The sequence below is a fragment of the Callospermophilus lateralis genome, chromosome 11 (assembly GCF_048772815.1).
Source record: "Callospermophilus lateralis isolate mCalLat2 chromosome 11, mCalLat2.hap1, whole genome shotgun sequence".
Lineage (NCBI taxonomy): Eukaryota > Metazoa > Chordata > Mammalia > Rodentia > Sciuridae > Callospermophilus > Callospermophilus lateralis.
The window spans coordinates 54,716,940-54,744,690 of record NC_135315.1 but is presented as its reverse complement, the minus strand read 5'-3'; the positions used below and the strand labels follow the sequence as shown (position 1 = coordinate 54,744,690).

At 39.8% G+C, this 27,751-nt stretch overlaps 1 protein-coding gene across 1 annotated transcript in view; it reads right to left on the bottom strand.

Moving 5' to 3' along the window:
• Dnah9 (dynein axonemal heavy chain 9) overlaps positions 1-27,751 on the bottom strand; it is a 328,584-nt gene that overhangs the window by 214,007 nt on the left and 86,826 nt on the right. Inside the window, exons 21-27 of the mRNA XM_076870265.1 lie at positions 26,368-26,498; positions 25,577-25,703; positions 20,951-21,103; positions 19,610-19,735; positions 18,005-18,244; positions 17,203-17,363; positions 2,896-3,052 (exon numbers count right to left, since the gene is read on the bottom strand). Coding sequence (XP_076726380.1) covers positions 2,896-3,052; positions 17,203-17,363; positions 18,005-18,244; positions 19,610-19,735; positions 20,951-21,103; positions 25,577-25,703; positions 26,368-26,498 — 1,095 coding nt within the window. The remainder of the gene's footprint in view (positions 1-2,895; positions 3,053-17,202; positions 17,364-18,004; positions 18,245-19,609; positions 19,736-20,950; positions 21,104-25,576; positions 25,704-26,367; positions 26,499-27,751) is intronic.

Below are 27,751 nucleotides of genomic sequence, written 5' to 3'. Positions count from 1 at the left end.
CTTATTTCTTCTGGCTTTTACTCTAGAGAGCCATGAATGGAATTTATATGGCCAGCTCCTGCAAGAAGAGCTCAGGGGAGTCAAGGCAGACTGAGGGTTTGGAGACCGGTATTGTCTCCATGTAGAACTCAATCCTGGCTTCAAGGCTGACGCTGTAATGGGTTAGTTGTGTTAAAAATGCCACACCCCAGATCTCATGTGCTCCTTAAGGTCATCAGCACCATCTGTGGATTTCCTGTGTTCTGGAATGTTCCAGGGCTTGGAACTTGTAAAGTACACATTAGCACCCAGGATTGTGCTGTCTGGGTGCTAATCAGCTCCTCTGATTATTTAGCATGCGTTTTGGCCCTCCTGATCGCCTGACCTATCTATCCATCTTTCTGGTTGACCTATCAGCTATTAGTAACCCATCTATCATCTATTTATCCTACCTATCAATCAACCATTCACCATGTATAACCCATCAATTATGTATGTATGTATCTATCTATATATTTCCTTATCTGTAGCATTTGTAGGGTTCACTGTTCCCCCCACTTTCTTTCTTTGTCCTAACCAAAAATAGTGGTTAATTGCCTTGGCCATTCTATGACCTAGCCAGCTGCAGGATGTATCCAGCAGGCCTGAGCCCATGCCGGGGCTTCGAACATTCCCATCACTGTGTTTAGATTATTGCTCAAAACACTGAAAGAAACTGGTTTTCAGCTCTAATCAAAAATTCCTTAAACCTTCATATAAATTACTGCATGTACTGACCCCCTTGCCAAAGACACTCTTAGGTTGAACACCCCTTTTCTCTTGCTGTCAGGAGAAGCTGAGGCACTCTAAGTTCCTCTAATGAATATTTTGGATTGATCACCAGGGCATTTAGTGCCCTCTCCTCTTCCCTTTCCCTCCCTTCCTTCCCTTCGTCTCTCCCTCCCTCTCTTTCCTGTGTGCTGGGGATTGACACAGTGGGCTCATGACTTTGTGCTTGGTGAGCAAGTGCTCTACCACTCAGCTGCACCCCTAGCCTTCAGTGCCTTCTTTCTTTGGAATCCCATCCAGCCCCATCTTGAGACAGTTTGGGGCACTCCCTTGTGGGAAGTCCCCTACGGCTGCCTCTGGGATGACTCCAGCTGCAGATTTGTCAGGATGAAACATCATCTATTTTTGGTATCCTTCCACAATGCCCAACCCATGCTGAGCAGTACCCAACAAATTAGCTTGATTTCACAATCAAAAGTAACTCCTGAATGACCAAGGGACAAGGAGGCTTGAGAACAGCTTAGTGAGGTTGTCCGGCTACCAGGGATATTTGGTGCCCAGCATGGGTCACCTTTTTTCTGGTGTGTGGCATTAAGACTGTACCTTTTGATTTTGCTCTGCTCTGTGTCTGGTCTAGATTTGATGGCTGAAGCTTCTCTCATAGTTCAAATGAACCAAGGAACCACTCCTCCTCCTACCTTGTCCTCTGAGAGGATTGAGTGGGGTTAGGGCTCAGTGATCAGTTTTGAAAGAATTGGGTAAAATGGCCTTGGTGATCCCTGGGTATGTAGTCAACTCATCTCTTCTGTTTGCTATCTAGGTGTGGCTTTGAAGATGTCCACTGATTGTCTTCCGTCAATACAGCACATCTTCTACATCAAAATAAGTATGCCTTTCAGAACCTTCTCCCCGGGAAACTACTTATTGCAGCCATACTGCCAGTTCTCCACTACAGAAGAATCTAGAAACTTAAAAATCATCCTTAAGATTGAATTTATTTCTTTATGGGGAAAACTGTATTTCCTTCCAACCTGATTTAAAAAGAAACATTATCTGATTGCACGCATCGAAGAAAAGCAGCTGTGCTATAAAATTCAGGGGACGTGGACCCAGGGAAGGGCAGTTTTGTTTGCTTGCTGTGAGAACACATAGTGCTGCAGGACTTTGCTAGTCTTTGCACAGAAAAGCCACACACGAGAGAAATTATTAGTTATAGAAGGGTCTCATTTAAAAAGCCCCGTAACTCTTTAACTGCAAGAGTTACGTTGAAATCTCTAGAATGATTTCTGCAGTAAACTGATTTTATAAGTGACGTATCACATGATTTATATATTTAATGCAGCAGTTTCTATTTTTCTACTGTAGTTATCTTATTTATAAAAGGGAGGTAAGGCAGTGGACAAAAACACATAAAATATAACAAAATAAAAATAATGGGATGGTGGACAGTGAGGCAATCTATTACTACAGATTTAGAAAATGAATTCAGTGTGAACAGAACGTTTCTAGCAAAGAAGGGACCTCACGGGCCTTTTGTTTCTCTAGCTTTTCTCTGTGACACAACCTGGAGCACATTAGTTCTTAAGAATGACAAGTTGTTGAATAAAGCACATTAGCTTTGCACCTGACTCCTGCAGGCATCTCTTGCAATGAGTGGGGTCGATCTATTCTATTTTAGAAGTCACACTTGGTCTCATAAAATATGACAGGGAATGGCTGCATTCCAGAGAGCTCAAAAACAGTGCCACACAAAGACAGGAGTCTTCATCAGGCCTATTATGAGCCTTTCTGGGCTTCAAGATCAAATAGTAAACTTTATAGGGCTTTAAGTGTAGGTTGTTTCTTCATTTTACAGATGATGAAGGGAAAATCCACGAGGTAAAGTCACTCATCTGTGGACACAGAGCTCATTAGTAGAATCAGAATGTGTGAGGCTGTGCCTCCTTGTCACATAAGAGGTTTGCAGAGAGACCCACAGGTTCAGGGTCAAAGATTCTCAGATTCACTGTGAAGGAGCCAACAGAAACCCCTTTGTCTGAACTCTTTAACCTCGGGGAGATGGCCAAACAAGAGTGTGGATAAACCTTGTGCCTGGTTTGTGCTACCGCCCCAACTCCTAATCTCTCCCAAAGCTGGGTTGACCTGTACCTTGTAGTCCATCTGCTCCGAGCAGTTAAACACATAGACCATGATGCCCAGTGCTCGGCCCAGGTCCTTGGTGGTCTCGGTCTTGCCTGTGCCTGCGGGTCCTGCTGGAGCTCCACTCATGGTCAAGTGCAGAGACTGGGTGAGGGTGATGTAGCACCTGCCAAGCACAGGAAGGCAAATGTCATCCTCAGTGAAACAGGTGGGCCCTGCAGAGTCCCAGAGAAATCCAGGTTCAAGGCCAGGCGAGATCGGACTCGCTTCTGTAAAGGAATGCTCAGAGCCCAGCCAACTCCATCTGCTCCCCACAGAGCTCTGAGGACTTCCCAGAGGGCCACCTGATGGTGGCACCCCTCCCTAAAGGGCATCAGCAGATCTCTGCCAGGCCCACCTTCAACTGCCCCAGGTTCACTGTTCTCTGCTGCTCTGCTCCCTCCCCCAGCACAGAAGCCTCTAGCCACAAGGAGCTACATTGGCTTTCCAGACACGGTAGGACTGAACTTGACCCTCTCTCCTCCCCTCATCTTGGATCATGTCACCTGGCTAGTGGTTGGCACCCCCTAGGGACTCATAGTTGGCATTTCTTCACCAGGCGTGATTCCCAACCCTGGAGAGAGTGAGCAGATGAGCTCCTACTCGTGCATCTTCTGAATGTACTCTTGTGAGATACACAAAGCGGAGCTATCTCTTATTTATTGTTTCATCTCAGAGCCTAGCATATAGTCCCTGGTACATGTAAGTGCACAGTAGCTATTTATGAAATGGGAATAAACCCATAAATGAATCCATCAATCATTTAATTTACTTAATCTTCCTGGGACTCTGTTACTAATGGCAAGAAAATGAACCTCCATTTTAAGATTATTTCTGGCACTTTACAAAAAGATGCAGAGTTCCACTGGTCTCACTTCAAAATGTGTCTTTTGGGCAATAAGCACATGAAAAAGATGATCATACTCCTTGGTCACTAGGGAAATGCCAATTAAACCCCCCATGAGATATCATTACGTAGCCCTAAGATGGCTATAATCCAAAAGACAACAATAATAAGTATTGGTGAGGACGCAGAAGAACTGGAAAATTCCTACATTGCTGGTGGGAATGTCAAACGGGATAGCCGCTTTGAAAGACAGATTAAAAGTTTCTTAAAAAGTAAAGCTTAGCAGGTGATTCAGAAATTCTTCTCTTATGAATTTATTTATTCCTCCAAGAGAAATCAATTTGCTTGTTTATTGACCTTGTTCATGTCAGCAGTATTTTTAACAGTAAAAAGCTAAAAACAAGCCAAATGCCTGCCAACAATGAATGGATAAACAAAACGTAATAAATTCATGCAAGAGAATACTCTTCAGCATTATAAAGGAATGAAATGATGACCATGGTACAAAAACAGATGAATTTCAAAAACATTATGCTAAGTAAAAGAAAAGCCAGACACAAAAAATTATATATTGTTATTCCATTTAAATGAAATGTCCAAAAAGACACAGAGAGAGAGACAGCCAGCAGATCAGTGGATGCCTAGGGATGGAGATGGGAGTAGAGATTTACTGCAAATAGTATGAGGGAAATGTTCCAGGACTGGATTGAGATGATGCTTGAACAACACATATTTACTAAAAATCATTGAATTGTATGCTTGTCATGCGTAGACTTTGAGACCTGCAAATTATGCCTCAATAAAGCTGTGAAAATTACACCATTGGTCTAACTTTGTAATACCCAGCAAATCAATATGTAGACTCTGAACTTGCAGGCTGGGTGGTCCAATGAGGTATCCAAAGTTAATTCTGTTTCTGAACCTGATGTCTCAGGCTGACCAAAGACAGACCAAAGGCAGTTGACAAAAACACATACAATATAACAAAATAAAAATAATGGGACAGCGGACAGTGGGGTATTACTACACATTTAGAAAATGAATTCAGTGTTAACAGAACATTTCTAGCAAAGAAGGGACCTCATGGGCCTTTTATTTCTTTGGCTTTTCTCTGTGACACAACCTGGAGCACATTATTTCTTATGAATGACAAGTGTCTGAACAAAGCACATTAGCTTTGCACTTGACTCTTGCAGGCATCTCTTGCAATGAGTGAGGTTATTCTCTTCTATTTTAGAAGTCACACTTGGTCTCACAAAATATGCTAGGGAATGGCCACATTCCGGAGAGCCCAAAAACAGTACCACACAAAGAAAAGAGTTGTCATCAGAGCAACGTGTGGGTCTCTGCCTCTTGTGCCAGATGGTGCCTGGATCTCTACACACTGCACTGAGCCTAGCTGCAGAATGGTTTTGAAAGGACCTGAAGTCAGTTCCTTTCTTCTCCTCTAATGAACTGCAAAATTCCTTTATCTCTCTCACACTTTGAAAGTGAAACCCAGGAAGGCAGATTCCATAAGAAGAGAGGAGAGGTGTGTGGGATCATTATTTTCATCTCACATTTTCCTGTGTGATGGGATACAGGGACTCCATGGATCAGGCGAATTTGGGTTATATTTAACTTTAATCCGTGGCCATCCAGGATCCTGCAGCTGCCTGACTTTTTCTGTGGACATTAGGACACTGACCATCAGACAGGCCATGAGGGGAGATGAGTCAGGGTGAAAGTGAAAAGTTGGGTCTTGTCTTTCTTGACCACTTTTACCATTCAATTACTTTTTTCTCCTCTCAAACATTCATGGCTGGATCTTCATGATCCTACGTACAGCCATCGGGACACTTGAGTTTCTGGCTCCAGACTGCCCATACCATCCACCTCTCTGGATTCCAGAGCCACTGCAGCCCTGTACCCTTCAGAGGGAAAGGCCTGAAGGAGCAGAGTCCTAATCCCCCTAGGAATCACCTCACCATCTCCACTCTCCCCTACTTTCTGTCCCCGACAGATGCCTTCTCCGCATCTAAAGCACCATCCCATGTCTCCTTTTTCCAGAGGCACAGGGAACACAAGAAATTTGGAAATCTAAAAGGTTTTACCAAATAGATTTTCATAGAAAAACTTAAGAATCCTTTGAAAGAAATCTTTGGGATTAGATGCACTCTTGTTTTGAGCATCTAGTGAGTTTCTGGTTATCTCCAGGAACACTGTGGGGGAAATGTCAAAATATGATTTCTTCCCCAATGACAATAAAACTTATGATCTGAAAGAGATTTCCTAAGTGGATTAATCCAATTCTCATATTTTACAGATGAGTGGACTGAGGCTCAGGGAGAGAAACTGGGCTGTCTACTAACTAAGAGAGGACGAGTAGGGTTTTAACACAAAGTTCTTTTCCCGCCCCGGGGTACCATCATTTATGGTTTTTTTTTTTTAAATTTTGATTGGTTATATATGACAGCATAATGCATTACAATTCAAAGTACACATATAGAGCATAATTTTTTCATATCTCTGGTTGTACACAAAGTAGAGTCACATCCTTCTTGTCTTCTTACATTACTTAGAGTAATGATGACCATCACATTCCACCATCTTTCCTACCCCTATGCCCCCTCCCTCCCCTTTTCCCCTTTGTCCTATCTAGAGTTCATTTAATCCTCCCACCCCACCCCACAGCATATTGTGGATCAGCATCCTTAAATCAGAGAAATCATTCAGCAATTGGTTTTGGGGATCGGCTAACTTCACTTAGCATTATATTCTCCAGCTTCATCCATTTACCTGCAAAAGCCATGTTTTTATTCTCTTTTAATACTGAGTAAAATTCCATTGTGTATATATGCCACATTTTTTTATCCATTTATCTACTGAAGGGCATCTAGGTTGGTTCCACAGTTTAGCTATTGTGAATTGTGCTGCTATAAACATTGATGTGGCTGTGTGCCTGTAGTATGCTGTTTTTAAGTCCTTTGAGTATAGACCCAGGAGAAGGATAGCTGGGTCAAATGGTGGTTCCATTCCCAATTTTCCAAGGATTCTCCATACTGCTTTCCATATTGGCTGTACCAATTTGCAGTCCCACTAGCAATATATGAGTGTGCCTTTTTCCCCACATCCAAACCAACACTTATTGTTATTTGTATTCATAATAGCTGCAATTCTGACTGGAGTGAGATGAAATTTTAGAGAGTTTTGATTTGCATTTCTCTAGTCACTAGAGATGTAGAACATTTTTTTCATATGTTTGTTGATTGAGTATATATCTTCTTCTGAGAAGTGTCTGTCAAGTTCCTTGGCCCATTTATTGATTGAGTTATTTGTTTTTTTGGTGTTGAGATTTTTGAGTTCCTTATATATTTTCTAGAGATTAGAGCTTTATCTGATGTGTGTGTGTGCTAAGAATTTGTTCCCAGTTAGTAGGCTCTCTATTCACTTCACTGATTGTTTCTTTTACTGAGAAGAAGCTTTTTAGTTTGAATCCATTTCATTTATTGATTCTTGAAATTAATTCTTGTGCTATAGGAGTCTTATTGAGGAACTTGGGGCCTAATCCCACATGACAGAGATATGGAATAAAAGGCATTTCTGTATATCAGTGACAAATCCTCTGAAAGGAAAATGAGGAAAACTACCCCATTTACAATAGCATAAAATAAAATAAAATACTTGGGAATCGACTTAACAAAAGAGGAGAAAGATCTCTACAATGAAAACTACAGAACGCTAAACAAAGAAATTAAAGAAGACCTTAGAAGATGGTAAGATCTACCTTGCTCTTGGATAGGCAGAATTAATATTGTCAAAATGACCATACTACCCAAAGCACTATGCAGATTTAATGCAATTCCAAACAAAATTCCAATGACATTTCTCATAGAAATAGAAAAAGCGGTCATGAAATTCACCTGGAAAAATAAGAGACACAGAATAGCTAAAGCAATCCTTAACAAGAAGAGTGAAACAGGTGACATCACTATACCAGAACTTAAACTATACTCCAGAAAAACAGTAACAAAAACAGCATGATATTGGCACCAAAATAGACTTGTAGATCAATGGTACAGAATAGAGGACACAGAGACTAACCCACATAACTACAATTATATTAGAAAAAGGTGCCAAAAACATACATTGGAGAAAAGATCGCCTTTTCAACAAATGGTGCTGGGAAAATTGGAAATCCACATGTAACAAAATGAAATTAAAGCCCTATCTCTCACCATGCACAAAATTCAACTCAAATTAGATCAAGGACCTAGGAATTAAACCAGAAACACTGCATCTAACACAAAGCTTTGTAAGGCACAAAGAAAAGAGAGGAGCCGTTATATCTCTCTGCTACCCCCAGACACAACCCTGCTCTAGAAAACCCTCTGTAGTCTATTAAAGAGTCCATTCCTTTAAATACCCAAGTCAGCTCCTTCAATCTGCTCCTGCTTCTTAGTGTGGGCTGGTAGTTGATGCTACAGCCTTTTAACGCAAGGACTCAAATTAGGTAGAATGACTTCCAACCTTGTTTCCATTATGCTGTGTCTGGTAGACTTGGCCAAATTACTAAAAAAGTTTTGGGTTAAAAAAAAAAAAGTGTCATCAGGGTCCTGCTCTGGTTTGGATGTGGTTTGTCTTTCCAAAAGTTTGTGTCCTGGAAGCTTAGTACCCAGTGTGGAGATATTAAGAGGTAGTAGAAGATTTAAAAGGTGGGGCCTACTGGAAGGTGGCTAGGTCATTGGTTAAAAGGCGGGACCTCCTGGAAGGTGGCTAGGTCACTGGTGTGCCTTTGAAAGAGATTAAGGCTGGTCCCCAGAGTTTTTGCAGAAGTGAATTACTACAAATGAAGCAACACCATCTCCCCCTTGCTCTCGGGATTCCTATCTCACCATGTTATCTCTGCACATAGGTCTGCCATTTTGTGATGCCATCAACCACAAGGTCTTCATCAGAGTCTAAACAGACAGGGTCACCCAATTTTGGATTTCCAGCCCCCCCCCCAAAACCATGAACCAAATAAATCCCTTTCCTTTATGTTATTTTGTTGTAGCAATGGAAAACAGGTTAATATAGGTCCATCACATGTGACCCTTTCTTCTGGCATATTTAATTTCATTATTATTTTTTTTACAGCAGTCCCTTCCACAATGGGACAATTCCAATTGTTTGAAAGGTCTTCCTAACATTGAGCTAAAGTAGTCTTCTTTTCTCTGGGAAAATGACTTTTAAGAGTTCTAGTTTTATCTGCCTCACCAGGATCTTAGGATTTTAAGATGGGACAAGATATTTAAAGTTAACTTGAAAGGGGGCTGGGGTTATAGCTCAGTGGTACAGCACTTGCCTTGCACATGTGAGGCACTGGGTTTGATCCTCAGCACCACATAAAAATAAAGAAATCAAATAAAGTCATTGTGTGTGTCTTCAACTAAAAAAATATTTTTAAAAAAGTAACTTGAAAGGTAGAAATTCAGTCCACTTTTAGTGGTGTTATTTTTTGAGGTAACAAGTAATTGAAATATAGTTTTTTTTCTCTCTCTCTTTTTTATAGAGTTGTTCAACTTGCAGATACAGAAAAATATCAAATATGCTGTGTATTGATTTTGACCATGAAGAGCTGTTGCTATCACAAAAATTTTGTCTGGATAATCTTACAGTTGGTGGAGTCAGGGTTGTCTGTATTAATTTTCTATGGCTGTGTAAGGAATACCACACACTTAGTGGCTTAAAACGACACCCATGTATTATGTCACAGTTCTGTGGGTCAGAAGTCCAGTTGGGTTCTCTGCTTAGGGGCTCATGAGACCAAAAATCAAGGTGTCAGCTGGGCTGGGCTAGTATCTAAGGAGATCTGCTTCCAAGCTCATTCAGGTGCTTGGCAGAATTCACTTTCTTACTGGTTGTGGAACTGAGGCCCTGTTGGTTGCTGTTAGCCAGGGGATCTCTCAACTCCCAGAGTCCATTATACCTTCCTTGTCATGGTCCCTTCACAATTAGCAATGGGTTGTCAAATTCTCCTTAGGCTTCAGAGTATTGTGACTTTCTCTTTTGTTTTTACCAAAACAAAGCTCTGCTTTTAAGAGCTCATATGACCTTATATTAGGTCCATCTGAATAATTTCCTTTTTTAACTGTAGGTTATGGTTTGGATTTTTAAATGTCCTCCAAAGGCTCATGAGGGAAAGACTTGGTCTCCACCTTGTGGGACTGCTAAGAAGTTGTGGTGCTGCCTTTAAAGGTGTAGGGCCAGTGGAAGGAAGTCAGGTCACTGGGGTTGTGTCCTTGAACAGGATATTGGTCACTTCCTTTCTATTTATATGTATATACACACACACACACACACACACACACATACTCTCTGGCCTCCATGAGGTGGACAGGCCTTCTTCATGCACTCTGCCATGATGTACTATGCTGCCACAGTACATCATTTTTTTTTGTTACTATAGGGCCAAGTAATCATGAATGTAAACCTCTGAAAGTGTCAGCCCCAATGAACTTTTCCTCCTTTGATTTTTTTTTCCTCAGATGTTTCTGTTACAGCAGTGGAAAGCACCTTATTACAAACACGATCATGAAAATGATATCACCATAGACATGACTTTCACCCACATTCAAATACGAGGGGGTTTTACAAGAATTAGAGACATTGAGGGTCAGTCTTGGAATTCTGACTACGGCATGGTGCAATAATCATAACTGAGGAATGAATGTGGTACAAAAATATCTACCTGAAGAGAAGCCTCCAGTAACATGCCCTGGACTCAGATTCTTCCTGATGTTTGATATCTTTGATGACAACTCGAATTAGCAAATATTCATCCTGGAGATATAACCCAGTGGTGGAGCGTTTGCCTAGCATATACAAGACCCTGGGTTTAATTCCCAATATCACAAAAAAGAGAAAAAGAAATAATTGACTAGCTAGAACTAGATAGAAGATGGACCAAATTTCTGAATAATTTTACAATTCAAAATGATAAGCTAGACTCAATAAAATCAAATTTAAAATGGGAAATGCAAAATAACCTTCCAAACACTTGACTGTATAGAGAAGGGGAGGGAGATATGATTAGAAGGCAGTTCACATGAACAAGACCCAGAGATTTTAGTAGGTTGCAAGTTCATTATGACAAACAGCATTAATAGAAAAAAAGTCCTTAGTGTCAAGCAAAACCTAGTCTGTTCCTTTTATAACATTTGAATATTTGACTTTAAAAATTTTTCTTGTTTCACATCCACACAAAGACTTTCATGGAAAAGTTCATGGCAGTTCTATTTATAATGACCCCAACTAGAAACAATCTGAGTGTCCACCAGTGGTGCATGGACAGACAGAATAATTGTTCCCAATTCTAGTATATATTACATATATCATTTGGTTATAAGATCCTTTCAAACAGTGCTTATATTTTCTGCTTACACTACCTCATAAGTGACTTTCTCAAAATGTGACAGAAAGAACTGAGAGGAATTTCTCCAATGTCCCACATATGATTACTTTAGAATAACAGCATGCCTAGTCACTAAGCTCAAGTAGTTATGACTATGTTCTGAAATACTTGGGTGTCTTAAATATGATCAGGAATTCTAGAAGTGACTTTGAAAACCCAAGAGAATCAAGAGTAAAATTCTTAGAATTTGTAGTGTATAGTAAAATGTGCAGAATAGAAAATAAACATACAAAAAAATCATTGTTTTTCAATATACAGGTGAAAAAAATGGTTAAAAATGTAATAAAGTTACGCTCACCTTTGTTAGGTACAACACCAAAAGCATGGCCATTAAATAAAAATGGATAAATTGTAGCTTGTCAAATTCAGAACTTTTGTACTTCAAAAGATGCTATTAAGAAAATGAAAAGATAAGCCATAGACTAGGATTCAGTAGTTACAAACACGTATGTATTATATCCAGTATATACAGGGAATTCTCAAAACTCAATAAGAAGACAAAAGACCATCAAATAATGGACAATAGATATAAATGGACATTAAACCAATGTCTAATAAACATGTGAAAAGTGCTTGTCATTAATCACTAAGAAAATGCAAATCAAACCTAAATGAGAACCATTCACATCCACCAGAATGGCTACAATAAATCTGACAGTAATAAATGTCATCAAGGAGTGGAGCAATGGGAACCCTTGCATGTCACCAGAGCAAATGTGAAATGAACCGTTCCCTTTGGGAGACAGTGTGGCAGTTTCTTAGAAAGTTAAACACAAACGTACATAGAACCCAATACTTTCCCATCCAAGAGAAACAAAAACATATCCACACAAAGACCTGCATGAAAAGGTTCATGGCAGTACTGTTTATAATGATTCCAACTAGAAACCATGCAAGCGCCCACCAGTGGTGTATGGACAGACAGAATGTCGAACACCCATAAGAGTTCAAGCTCTGATATCTCCCTGCTCAGCTCCTGGAGCTGGTGATGCCTCAGCAAGCTGGACATATCTCCTAAGGAGGTGAGATAACTCTTTTCTATTTATGTTGGCTTGAGTTGAACCTCTACTACTTGTAACTGAAAACATTTTGATAAAAAAGTTGATTCATTTTACTCGACAGTCAAAAAGTTTTTCAAAGAATTAAAAAAGATTGAATGAAAAAGGTAGAGTGAACTAGAATAAAATGTAGATGAATATTAAATTTATCTTTATATGAATATGGACTTTCTCAGCATAAAAGTAATCATAAAAACAGAGAAAAGTGAGAAATGATAGTAATAATACTTACACCGAGTAGAAAATCTAATAGTCAATAAACACGTGATTCTGAATCCTGTAATTAAGGTCACCTAAATCCAAACAAGACATAATTTTGACTAATAAAATTAATTAAAATGTCTACAGTAATATTTAATGCTGTTTAAGATATTGTTCACTCAATACTTTCATAATCCACCGGTAAGAACAGCTTTATGAAAGTCCATAGTTTCATAAAACATTATTTTTCAGGAAAAATTTGTAAGTATGTATCATCTAATTGTCTTGCTTCTTGAACTCTATCCTGGGGAAATAATAATAAATTCTGGCCAAAAATTTACACATGATTTCATGCTTTAATAGCAAATTCTTAGAAATAACTTAAATACCCATAATATGGTTATGCTACATAAGGTATGGGATACTTGCAGATAGACTATAATTCAGCATTTCAGTGTTTTAGAAGGATAGTTAGAGAATGCACAAAATATAGTGCTCAGTAAAACAAGCAATCTAGCTATTTTATACGTAGCATATAGCCTTAATTTCATCTTTTAAAATCTACCTGTAGAAGATAATAGACTAAATATTAACAAGGGTTATCTCTGGGTGACTTTTATGTTCTTTGTTACAGGTTACTAAATTTTCCAGATTTTTCTCTAATAAAAATATCAGAGAAAAACTTCAAAAGAAAGTGTGAGGTTTTGCAAGTTATGCCCTTGTCCAGCAAACCACCTTCAAAGACTTTGACATCAATTATGTCTCACCTATGTGTAGTAGTTCCTGAGAAATTAAGAGGCACTCCAAATTAGTACACAGTTGATTAAAACAGTACTTAACACAGAATAGAAAGGGGGCATTTGTGTGTGAAGGTGAAGGAAGGGGAGAAGGGGGAAGGAGATCATCCAAAGGCTAAGAAACTACTTATGAGAATTGCTTTTGTTCAGCCTGGAAAAACATTTCCATTTATTTCTTCAACTTAGTGTTGTGCCAAAGTCCTGCGACAATGGCTGAGCCATGGTACCTACTTATATATTCAAGTCCCATCCAGGCAGTGGGAAATTCCAAAGAAACAGGCATAATCAACCAGATGTACTGTACTACGGGTGTGCTTTTAATGAATGTGCAAAGGTTGTACGGATCAATTGTCCATTTGATTAATTCTTCTGGCAGGAGAGAATTAAATGTACTTACGCTACACCCCAGTAAAGGTTGAATGCTCTTTAAAATGTGATTTTTTATGTGGAGGCCAATTTTCTTTTCTTTTTTTTTTTTTCTGGGTAAAATATTTCTTGAGATAATAATAGAAGTCAATGAGAAAATGGAATTTACCATATAAATATTGAACTACGTAGTACTTTTGTCAGAAAGGTACCTAATGGGCCCAACAAGGTCAAGGTCTATAATAGTATTCACCATTCTTGCAGCAAACCTTCCTTTCAATTTGTTATTTGCTTCATTTCACAGAAGAGGTGATAAATCCCTATTTTAGAAATAATTCATTGTCAAAACTTTACCCTTTCCCTCTGTAAGGCATTCAGCATAAGCATATTAGAGACCTCTAAATCCAAAAGAAGCAATTATCTTCTTCAACTCTCAGGCAGGTGCAAAGACCCGGGGAAACAAAAAGAGAATTGTACTTTTTATCATTTGGAATGATAATGTCTGATAGGTCAGTGGGAAAGAAGGAAATATTCTGGATGGCACAGGGAAGCTGAGTAGAGAGAGAAATCATTTCCTTGCATTCGCTCAGGAAGTATACCTTGAATGTTTTTGATGTCCTGGCACAGTGCTAGGTCCTGAGTGCAGAGCAGAGAGGGAATCACAGTCAATGTTATCATGGAGTTATATAGTCTACTGTGGGGGAAAGACATGAATCAAGTTGCTCAAATATATCATGGCTTCATTATTTCTGTTTCAAGTGATATAAATTTTCAAACAAATTAGCTCATATTCCAAGATAGCCAAAAAAAAAAAAAATTCATTGCAAAAAGACTGTGCCAGATTTCCTCTCTGCTAGTGACAGAAGTTTTGCTGAGAATCACATAAAGCCAAAGACATTTGAGAGTTCAGTTTAACTGAAGCTAAAAGTGGGAAAAGTTTTCCTTCAACTCACACGGTCAGAGCCCCTCCAACTAACTGGGCCCAAGCAAACCCAGGTGAAATCATTCAGACGACAGACCTCCCAGATTTTGCAGCTGCCTTTACCATCCCACCTGCAGAGAGATCTGCAAGGGTCCTGAGCAGAGCCCTACCCTGAGTCAACTGGCCTTTCTTGATCCAGTCTCTTCTTATGTTGGAGGTTTTCAATATTCAACCATCATTCATTCATTTGAAAAATAGTAATTCAACACCGACTTGGTACTGGGTGATCTTGCACACGGGGACAAAGGATCCTAGTCACAGAGAGGAGTGCAGACAGCTAGCAAGCAAGAAAGGTCATTTCAGAAGGTGAGGGAGAAGATGAACAGAAGATGCCCTCAGGGTTATCTGCTCTCTGTGTGTTTGTAGGTGCAGGAGACTGTCTTTTAGAAACTAAGAGTGGTCAGGGAAGACCTCTCAGAACTAAGAGAAGAAGAAAGCGTGAGGCGTCACCAGTGGAAGAGAAAGCCCCGGGCAGGGCACTGCAGATAGAAGAAGGACATGTCTGTGAAGGCTCAGTAGTGGGGTAAACCTCCAGGGATCAAGGAACAGAAAGGAGGCCGTGTGGTTCAAGTGGAGGGAGTGGGGCTTCCAGATGTGGATAGGAGTCACCAGGTCTTCCAGATGTGGATGGGAGTCACCAGGTCTTCCAGATGTGGATAGGAGTCACCAGGTCTTCCAGATGTGGATGGGAGTCACCAGGTCTTCCAGATGTGGATGGGAGTCACCAGGTCTTCCAGATGTGGATGGGAGTCACCAGGTCTTCCAGATGTGGATGGGAGATACCAGATTTGACTCTAAGTGCAGTGGAGAGCCACTGGAGACAGTGACATGGCCTTTACAGGGTCTCACACAAAAGAGAGAGACTGTTGTAAAGGGGGAATGATTTGAGTGGAATTCTGGGCAGAAGAGGCCTTTCAGACTGGGTAAGAAAATGGGTTAAAAACAACACTGGGGCTGGTGACCAGGATAACCTCGTCCAGGGATGATGTTGAGTTTCTCATGTGTTATTCATTCCATGAACAGTGATTAGGATTTAACTGATTTGGAAATTTGCATCAGATATTTGGAAATGTGTTTGAGGATTTGGCCACAAACCAGGTGATATGACTTAACACAGGAGAGAGAAAAAATTAAGAGAAAGATGACATAGATTCTATCTGGCAACTTTAACCTCTGCAATTCATGACAATCTCTTCATTACATAAAAGTTGTTTGCTTTAGTGAGCCAGTCATGCAGATATATCACTCTTTCTGAATGAGATGAGACTTAGTGTTTAATGGTGTCATGGGGAAAGGGTATGAACTTTTAGCAGAATTTACAGAAATCTCAGAAGAATCAAAATGTCACTTCTCACGACATTATTGCCCTTCCTTCTCTCTCCTTTGCCCAAGCCCTTGCTGACAGATATATTTTCATGAAGCACAGGTTTCCTTCTTTTGCTCCTCTGATAAAAAAATTGTCAACGGTTTACCATAAATGATATTCTATAGTCTGACTCTGAAATGGCTGACTAGCTTCTCAGAGTCAAGAATCTATATTCCTCTCTTAGAAACACACCCTGAGTTTTCCCATTTCCATGACTACCTACAACCTTCCATTTTCCAGGAATGCTTATTAGTAGCTCTTTAACTTTGGTAGATCTGTTTTAACAATTAGCAAAAACTACAGATCCTCTTGATAGAAAAAGGAGCACATCAACCCCTCTCCATACAATGTTGGAGACACACTGGAAGCAACTTTACAACCTCCTACTGAAATCCAACGCATCCTTCAAGGTCCTGATCAGATACCCTTTCAGTCTTCTTCTCCCCTCTGGGCTCCGAGGGCTCACCCCTGTACCGTGTGTTTGGTAATCTGTAGCATAGAGCTTTCTGCCCTATTTTTTTCCCATGGATTTGTACTTTTCTCCTTTGTGCTACTTAAATTTTCATTTAATATGCATTATTTCCCCGCCATGAGAAGGAATTTAAGAGCAAGGACCATTTTATCATCTTAGTATTACCAGTGACTAGTTCAGTGTCTGGCATGAATTCATTCAGGTATGAATTCATATGAATGAGAGAAAATAGGTCTCCCTAAAAAAGTTATAAGCACCTAATGATCAGAACTCCGTTGCTTATATTTCTATATTCTCAGAGTGAGCGGCACTAAGTAAATGTGGCGGTTGATTGATCAACTGATTGATAAGAGAATAATAGGGCTCAATCACTGAGCCCTTATTATATGCTAAATTCTCCATAAGTATTCCTCTTTTATTATTACCAAAATCATGTGAGATGTGAATTACTACCTCTGTTTTGCATACGAGGAAACCAAATATTCGTTTAATATTTTCATGGTTAAACAGCTGGTATATGTTAGAGCTGGTGGTCTAACCTAGGTACGTATAACTCCTCAGAAAGTCATGACTCAGGTTTGTTCCAAGGAAGATTCTGCCCCATTTCCTTTCAGTTTTATTTTGCATCTGCTTTGATGAGTCACATTCTCCCCTTCCAACTCTGTGAGTAATAGCAAGTGATGGTGACCTTGGCCCTAAACACTCACTGAATAGCCTAAACCCAATAGCAGTAGGGCTGTTTGTGGCACTTACCTGTCAGTCAAAGGCGTGATCACTAGGCGAGGTGTATTTCCCAGGTATTCATAGGAATAGAGAAACTGGGCATCACAGATGTTGGCAAAGCAGTGTTTGGCCTCATCATCCCAACGGTGGCGTAGCTGGGACAACCAGAGGAAAGCCTGGGCATTGTCCACCTAAAGAAAGGGTACCAAAGCAGGTGGGTGAACCACAGCATTCAACAGGTAGCAGGTAGCTCCCTCGTATCAGAATTCATGAGTCCTTGGATAGCTTGTGTGCTGTCTGTCACTCAAGAGTGTGGCATGCTATGACCATCACAGCATAGAAGGCACAAGCTATCTAATTTCAGGTGTTCCTTAACTTAGGATGATCTTTTGGCCTGATAAATAACAGAATTATTGAAATTGCACTTAACATGCCCAACCTACTGAATACCATAGCTTAGCCTAGACTTAAACTTCTCAAAATATTTATAGTAGCCTACAGTTGGGCAGAAGCATTGAATATAAAACCTATTTTATAATACAGTGTTAAGTCTCATGTGATTCATTGACTCCTATACTGATAGTACAGTTTCCAGTGAATGCATATAATTTTGCACCATTGTAAAGTTAGAACAAAGTGTAAGTCAAACCATCTTGAGTAGAGGAACATCTACACACTGTTTTGCTGTATGTTCTAAAAGGTAGAAGGAGCCACCATGATCCTTACCCAGTTGGTGTGCAGACCCCAAGACCCTATATTTTAGCCACGTGTGAGCTGCTCCCTTGGTACAGTTGCCCACACAGAGGAACACCCCTGGATATTTTAGACCTACCTTTTGAGCAATCATCTTGGCCACCACGTCCCGGGCATGCACATCAATGGTGCATATGGTCATGATCTTTTGCCGGTCCCCCTTGGAGAGCTGGCCAATCAGCATGGTGATGAGAGTTTTGAGCTGGGCCACTTGCTTCTTGTAATATTCCTTCATGGCATTCTCATAACCTTCCTCCAGTCTGGCAAATGCAATGCCCACCTCTGTTGTCCACCATATTTGAGTGCAGGTCAGGGCAACCTGTGACATCAGAGTGGTTGGTAAAGCTGTTACCAGGGTTATTTCCAACCAGCCCACTTATAAGACAGCCCGTGCTCAGAATGTAATTGTGTGGGTGACAGAGGCCCCTTCCCGCCCTCTTCCACCAGCATTGACTAAGTGAGCCATCTGCTCTAAACCCTTGGGTACGTGAAATGATTAGAACACAAGTAGGGATGGCACTTTTTGCTCCTGAAAAAAATGTATCATTTGTTTGACAATAACCAGAGTTTGGTCAATGCCAGTGGCTTCTAGAAACAGATCATTCCAATTCTACTTCCTGGAGATAGCATTTTTCCCAAGCTGGAGAGGATAACAACTTGCTGACTGAGCATCTCAGTGACACTCAATATTTGCTTCATTCTTCTGGATCCTCTTACGGTCAGAGGATTCTAATTTAGTAGGCCACTGCTGATCATCTGTGCCCATATTTGCTTTTCCATAAGACTCTCACTGCATCTTTAAGTTTAAAAAACATATAATTTTAAAATGGCTACTTTTTAAAGGCAATGATGAATAATAGCAAAATTCAGTATAGTCAGTAGGATTTGCATTTTTTTTCAGAGATTAAACATAAATAAGTGGGAGAGGGGGTTCAAATCGATATTTTTCATTTGCTTTTATATGGAAAATGCAATATTTTGAGTATTCATGGTAGAAAATTGAGAAAAACTGCTCATCTGTACTTCCACATGGCGTGGGAGACATTGTTCTAGATGGTATTTATGGTAATAGTAGAAGGCAACATATCTTCTTGTCTCAAGATTCCGATCAGCAATTCTGCCATGAGGAATCCTGATGGGAGTGATTCATTTTGTAAAATAGAGACTCTTGTGGTAGTAAGTTGCGGGAAGCCATCCGTGAAAACCACGTGAGGATCTTCTCCTGGTATGAAGCCAGGGAGATTTTAGATTTAACCGTGGGAACTATCTGTGGCTCTCCCATGCAATAGATGATCCAAGGCACATGACCTTTACCTTTGCTCTGTTAGGAAGATCTCTCTTCAATGGGCGTAACCTGTTGGGAACTGGACAGCCCACCTTTAACCTTTTTTGGAGAAGAACAATCTATGGAAGATCTTTGATATAAAGACCTTCTATAGAATATAGATATAAATATAAATAAAGCAGGCACAGGCCCCATTTTGCCATAGTATATGAGCTCGATCCGAATGATTGGCTTGCCTGTCCTGCCCCTGCTTTTTGAAATTATTTTCTGTGTCCTGTGTTTTTTTGGTCATTCTATTTTTCCCACCTTTTATTTCTCAGGGGAAACCCCATTTCCATCCCCTGAGCAGGACGAGGGTGAGCGTAAGTAATACCATCCCTTAGGTCTCATTATGAATACCTGAGCCGGGTAGTCAAACAGCCACTGCTCCCTTGGCTTTTCCTCATAGGCAGTTACTCCTTCTGTCATCTGGTGCCTAACAGTTGCTTTCATGTGAGCAAGCACGTGGTTCAACCATATTTCTACCTGGAGGAACAACTCTGGGTTAGAAACTGTGAATCTAAAAAGCTTTGATCAGTACTACAGGTTTTCATCACCTAGTTTGGGGGCGGGGAGTGAAGAGAATGCAGCCCAGGCATGGTATATGACCCCAAAGCCCTACCAGAAGGCACAGGGAGACACTGGGTAGTGTAGCCTGAGCTGGTGATAAGTGAAAACTAGGTAGATGTGCTCAGTTTGGAACACACAGGACAGGGAAACAGGTTACAGGGGTCAGGGACTACTCTACTCCCTAGAGTTCACACAAGGAAATTCAAATCTGGTTTTGGGCCAGATTTAGTTAAGTGGATTCTCAAGGACTCGTCCATACTGAGTATGGAGTTATACACCAGGAATGTATTTCCCCACTAACTATTTTCAGGGTCTACAAAAAGAACACATTTTAAATTAAACTTCAGGACTGCTAGCCATCCCCATTTAACTGAAATTTCAAATTATTTTCTGGTACTAGAATTGCTTTCCAAAATAGAGGTGGATAAAGCTTGGAATCTTATAAAAGACCCCACTCCCAACAGGGGTTATTCTGCACTAGATTAGAACCCTCAGGAGCAATGCTGTGCTGGATCAATTAGGATAATGAACAAGGCAGGATTTACAACTTTAGTGGTGTTGATGCATAGGGAAGAGGTTTAGGAGAGAATAGACTTGGGCTTTATGTGCCTCGATTGTGCATGGAAGATTTGGAGGTGCAGTAGGAGTTCCTGAACAGGGTGGTAGCTAGCTCTCCTAGGGCTGTGAGGGGAAGTGACTCTGAGGTGTGTTTGTGCAGACAGGGAACATCTCAGGAAAGTGGGTGATTTCAAAGGACACTTTCTCCAGGGGAAGGTGTCAGGGTTCCAGAGTTCCCTATGGGCTGCTCCAGGGTCGTCATGCTAACACCTCCTGGTGCAGCTAATCATCCTTGAATCCTTTTCTGGTTGACTCACAGAATTGTTTATGTGCATTTTATTCCTCTCAGCACAGGTCTTTGGTTAAGAAAACAATATGAATGCTGTCATGTGTCCTTCCCAAAGAGAAGACAGCCGGTCACTAGAGGCTGCTCCAATGTCAGTTCAAGCTGGTTGTCCCAGGACACAGACAGAAGCTCTGGCCCAAGGCCAGCTTCCCCAGAGTTGATGCTAACCATATTTGAATGCTGATGCATGAGAAAGGCACAGGAGGGGGAAAGAATTATCACATTACCTGCCCACTGCAGTTACAGGGCTCACTGAAGGCAACATACTCCTCTTCTTTGCTGTACATGCCAAGACTTGTCTTGGTTGGGTTCTCACTGGCATCTAGCTGGAATTGCATCTTGGCCATGTTGTCAAAAAGTTTGGAAAGGTGACGCTGAACCTACGAAAGGAAACCATGCCAAAGGATTGGAGAATGTATCCAGAAACAGCTTATTAAAGTTTTCCAGAAGCCAGCCATGTGGCAACCCTTATAAAAAACAGAACGGTAAACACCAAGCATTTAGAAGGATATTTGTGGGAAAGATGGAGGAAAGGAAGATGGGAATTAAATGAATTGGATAGAAGTGGCCAAAGGAATATAAAACCATTGGGAACAGTGCACTAGCTACAAACTGATGGAACCACATGGTTTGATTGATTCCTACTTGATCTGCTAAAAGGTAGGACCAGTTTAGAGAGCATATGATGTTTGATTTGTTAGCTTTCATCCTAGGGAGACACGATCGTGAAACAGGGGATGAGCAGGGGATAGTCTGGCAGAAGAGAGCAAATCTGGAGGGTCAAGAGTAGGGGTGACTTTGAAAGAAGCTGTACCCTTGTTGGAATCTCTTTAGTTCAGCAAACAAAAACCAGGAGGGTGCAAAGCAAGAGCAAGCATGTTCACACCAAGCAGAAAGCCTGGCTCCGTGGCATCTCATGGTAGAAAGTCCTTCACAGTAATGCCCAGGGCAGTGTGTGGGGAGGGAAGATGAACACAGCCACACTGTGGTGCTCAAGCAAAAAGATGGCAGGTTGAAGGAAAAAAAATAAAATAAAATAAACAGAAAAGCTGCCCTCGGAAGAGCTTCTTCAAAAGATACAAAGGACCCTCAGTCTGCTGGTTTGTGGAATGACAATGCTAAATTTACAAAATCCAACTCTCCAGCCTATGAGATGAGAGGGAAAAATCTAAGAGTATTCGGGTGAATTGTGAAGGTACCAGAAGAAGATGCCCCCACACTTATTTGGGATGGACACCTTGATAGGCTGGGCCTTTATTTATCCAAGAACAAAAATAAGGGACTTTAAAAAAGCAACCCTCATGGGACTGAGGAAAATATCATGGAAGAGAAAAGAAGGAGAAAACAAGAGTTGAGAAATTAAGTAAAAGAACATGTATTTTTTTTAAAGTTTTACTAAGCGAAGCAAATAATTTTGAAACAAATATCGGTTTGTTTTGCTTTCAGTTCAATGAAATCAGCATGAATTCTATAAAATACAGGGTGAAAGATGAGTTGGTTGAGAAATAAAGTAAAAAAAAAAAATCTAACAGCAGCACAGCTCGGTTTATAACAGTGTGGATAATAGGAAGGGGCTGGATTGGCACAAGAAAACCAGGGTGGTAGACAAACTTGAGAAAGTGTTGAAGAATAAATGCCAAGGAAGAGGACTGGGGTAAGAGCATGACTAAAGAGAAGGCAATGTCTCCAGCACAAAGAAAATAGAATCTATGATGGAAATTTGATGAACCCGAGGGAAAGATAGTCAGATAATTGAATAGAAATATGAATTTAAAACCCAGTAGAAGAAAACATTTTTCAAGATAACAAAGGCTCTAGTTTTTAGAGAGGGGAAAATCCTCATCAAGTGATGGGGGAGTTCAAAAAATAAAGTAAATACCTAAGCAAAAACAAATTTTAAAATTTTATTTTGAATTTTGATTTCCATCTGGATCCAGAGAGAAAGACTGACTCAGAAGGTTTAAAAAAAAAATAAAAAGCAGGCAGGCCTCAGGGGACTGCTCTATAACAGGGAATAGCACAGCAATGTCTGTAGGGATTGAGGGGAAATTACTGTGACCCATGACCTCTAAATCTAATTGTTCCATCACAGACATATGAAACACATAGACTCACAGATGTAGGAGGAGTGGAGAATTATTCTATTATGCTTCAACCCTTAGGATACAAGGGGGAGCCCTCAAGAATTTACTGAAACCAATGAGAAATAAATCAAAATATTTCAAAAATGAGTACCTTGTGTACTACAAACATACAAAGGTTGGGAGTGATCTGATCCTTTCTATACACAGAATTAGTGAAAATATAGTTGCAAAACTGAAGGCTGATACAACTCATATTTTAACCCCTTCATGTCTGTGCTACTTTAGAAACACTTCAATCTGTAGGAAATAATAAAAAGAAAATAAAAGACACTGCTATAGGAAATACTCTCTCCTTAGTACTTGCTTCTTAATAACAAAACCATGTGCATGGGTACCATCGATTGGCTCTGTTGGAGAAGCTCTCATATACTGATAATGGTGATGCAAAAGGGTAAAATTCCTTATAGAGGGAAATTTGGCCATATCTAACAAGACTATATATGCATTCACCCTTTGAGTTAGCATTCACACTTCTAGACATTCACCTGGAAAATAGATCTCCAGCAATACAAAGTACACAATTATTCAGTGATACACCATTTGTAATTGTAAAATAGTGTAAATGACCTGTGGCCAAACTATGATATATTGGTTCATGGAATATGATGCCAATGGAAAAAAGTAAAATAAGAGTGATATCTCTCAATTGATATGGAATGATTTCCAGGATATACAAGTGAATGGAAAAAAACCCAAGTCCAAACAGGCATACAGTATAGCATGCTGGCCTCCTGTGTAAAAAAAAGAGGGAGATAAGGAAATGTACAGGAATGATTATAAATAGGCATCTGCTTATTTTTGCAAAGATAAACATAGAGAAGATAAGCAAGAAATGAATGAAACTTGCCATCTCTAGGGAGTGGAGGGGGGATAGAGATGATGTGGGAGAATAGAGAAAGGAGGAACACTTCTCTGAGAACACAAAGCTTTTGGTAATGGTTTGGTTCTTAGAATCAAATCAGTATTCTAAAGGTTCAAAAAGGAAAATAAATAAAGAGAAAAAAACTAAAACTGAAAGCAGAAATAAATGAATGCACATATACTTCAGGATATGTATGGATAACAAAACTACATGAAAGCAGGAAAGAACTCGTCCAACTAATTCCTGAGCACAGTATTTTGGCTGTATATCCTCAGTCTAAAGAAAATTTTAAAAAACTATAGTCTCTCCTCAGGGCGAGAAGGGAGCATGCAGTAGGGACAGCTCATTTCCTCATATTCATCCTTTTGAGATGCAGACTGTCTGGTTGACAGCAGTGACTCTCAAAATGTGGTCCTCAGTCCCACAGCCCCACTGGGGAAATTCTTAGAAGTGCAAATTCTTTGACCCATCCAGATGTACCAAATCAGAAACTTTGGGACTAAGACCTGAGATCTGTACTTAAGAGACCTTCCGGGTTTTTCTGATGTATTTTCAAGATTGAGAACCATTGTTTAGAGCTTCCAATACCTATAGTGTTTCAATTAGCCACCTTAATACTCCAAATACCTTATAACACAGCAAGATTCTCCTATTTCATATTCTCCTATTTCATATTTCATATTCTCCTATTTCATCCCGTAAGCAGTTTACTATACCTGTGCCCTTGCAATGAATGTGCCACCTTTGTTAGTGGCCCAAAGAAATACTTCTGTGAAGAAATTCTTCTATGAAGAAGTGATATGCCCAAGACTATGACTAATGATGGCTGGAATCAGAGACTAGAACCTAAAATTCAGGACTTATTTATGCATGCTGTTTTCCATTAAACCACCTCAACTTTCAATTAATAAACCTTCCAAACTTATTTCCCCATAGAAGTTACAGCTATTGCTCTTCTTAATATATGTTTCTATTCTTAATTGATACATAACAATTGTACGTCTTTGTGGGTACAGAGTGATAGTCACATGTCATGATCAGATCAGAATAATTGGTACATCCATCACCTTGAACACTTATCATTTCTTTGTGTTGAGAACATTCAAATTCCTCTCTGCAAGCTATTTAAGAATATTCAATAATTTTTTTGTCAATCATAGTTATCCTACAGTGCTACAGAACATTAGAAGTTTTTCTTGGAATTCACACACCTATACCTATTAACCATCCTCTCTCCACTCCTTCCCAATATCTTTCCCAGGTTCTGGCAATCTCTGGCCTATTCTCTACTTCTTTGAGATCAACTCTGGCTTTTGAATGTGAAAACGTGGTATTTGTCTTTCTGTGCTTAATTTCTTTCTTTTTTTTATTGGTTCTTTTTAGAGATACATGACAATAGAGTCCAGTTTGATATAATTATACAATCATGGAACATATCTTTTTCTAATTACTTATTTCACTTAACATAATGTCCTCTGGTTCCTTCCACAGTACTGCAAAGAACAGAATTTCATTCTTTTTTTATACAGTTGTCATTGTTGATTGCTATTTACTGGATCTCTCTTCAGAATTAGATTCGAGGCTTTTTTTTTTTTTTTTTTTTTTTTTTTTTTTTTGCATTCTCAATGCATCCTCAGTTCTACTTTAGGGAATAGCTGCTAAAGGGCAGGAGGACATCCTGGGCTGGGATAACTAATGATGGGACCGAAGATGGCTCTGAGGTTAGTGAACCATCACTGGTGGCAACAAGGGCCTGAAATGAAGGTCTCTTCACTGCCAGAGAGGGTGCAGCTACTCAGTCCTTCTGGACCTTCCCCCCACTTTTTGCAGGTGCTCCCCCAGCTTACCTGTTGTGGATCTGTGCCATTAGAAAGGATGTCTAGCAGATCAGAAGAGGAGAGAAAATAAAACCGAGGGAAGGCAAGCCTCTTGGTATCTAGGTACTCTGCCAGGGCCTTCTCACATAGGCACAATCTGAGGGCACAGAACACGGGATCTGCTCGTTAAGAGTGCCTAGATCCAAAGGTGCACACACATTACCCAAAAGCAATCACAGTCGGCCATCCGTATCCACAGGTTCTGCACCCGAGGACTCCATCAACCAACTGTGGGTAGAAAATATTCAGAACTGCATCTGTACTAAACATGGACAGACTTTTTCTTGTCATTATTCCATTGATAGCACCGTATAACTATTCACATAGCATTTAGATTGTATTAAATATTATAAGTGATCTGGAGATAATTTAAAGTATATAAGAGGATGTGTGGTGATTAGACACAATACCATGCTGTTTTTACATGAGGAACTTGAGTATATGCAGATTTTTGCATATTTGCAGGGTGTCCTAAATATCTGCAGGGGGTCCAGTGGATGCTGAGGGATGGCTGCATATGCAATATTTCAGATATATACAGAAGTTAGCAATAGAAATGCTTAGGAATGATTGCAAACGCACATAGTCGCACATTCACAATAACAGCCCATATTACCAAACAATATAGGAAAAGCAAGAGGCACTCACAGACACTCATTCACGCACTCAGGCAATTAAATAAAGTAAAGGCCTCAGAGATAGAAGAGGAAAGGGAACTACTGCCTCTTTCATGATGAAAGGGGCAGCAATTGGACCATCACCTGCTCTGAATATCCTCCAGTTTTTCATAAAGACCCGATTTGTTGGTGGCTTCCACAACATTTGGAGTTTTCTGAGCATCATAAGCTAGCTCCTTAAAGTCAAGGTCAATGCCTTCAAATCTTTTAGAATCCTACAAATAAAAAAAAAATGTGAAAAAAATTTTAGCAAATTGTTCCCTTCAACTCCAGGAAGCTCCCCACATATCAGAAGCAGAAATCTGTTCCTGGGCCATCTTATATAGCAATTGGACTCCAAGGAGGAAATATGTTACCTTGAAACAGAAGTTCTCAGACATCTCAGTCATGAAACCCCTTGATTTAAAAAAAAAATTGTTGAAGAGTCCAAATGGCTTTTGTTTATGTACCAAATATGTCTATCAGTATTTTATATCTTATAGAATATTTTTAAAAAAACCTTTCAGTATTAATTTATTAAAAAAATATAAACCCTTTATGATAGCAAAAAAATAACATTTTTAAATCTAAAACAATTATATTTTCCAAAACAAAAAATTAACTTAGAGAAAAAGTGGCATCTTTTCACTTTTCTTTTTTCATTAAAATTTAGTGACTGACTTAATAGAAGTTAGTAGGATCCTCACATCTGCTTCTACACTGTTTGGTGATACTACAGCCTCCATAGCTCCATTGTACATTCATAGAAGAATGAGAGTAACAAAGGCAAATGATGTTTCAGTATGATCTCTAAGATGGTTTTATTTTCGAGCATCCCTTCAAATGTGTCAGGGACTCCCCACCCCCCACCTCAGGCATAAAATACATGATTCCTGAGATGAGTGGATCTAATGTGCTTTCTAGGCTCATGAAAATATTTATATAGCCAAAGTAAAACTTTAATTAGATGCCATCATCTATCTCCCTCTGCAAATACATACAACCTTGCAATGTCGGTATGATGATTGAGAGACTAATATATGCAAAGCATTTCAGCCCAACATCTGGCACTTAGAAGGAGTGTGTGGTTTTATTATTATGAAACAATAATCATAAAGGTATGTGCTGTGTGCATTGCTTTAATGAACTCTCTGAAGTAGGCACCAGAATTTTTCCTAATTTACAGATGAGGAAACCAAAACACTAAGAGGTTAAGTAATTTTCCCAAGTTCCCACAGCTGAAGGTGAGAGAGTTAGGACTGAAGCCCAAACCTGCCATTCTTGCCCCCTGTGATCCACATCATCTCCCAGGAACGCTTAAAAACTAGAGGCTAGGTAAATTATGCTCCCTTAATAAGATGTTCTGCTTATATTAAAAATGAAACTGCATCAAGGTTATAGTATTGAAAATATCTGGTAGGGATGTTTGAAGGAAAAGAACTGAACAGGAATTGTAATTTCACTGAGGGCAATTATGTGAAAATAGGTA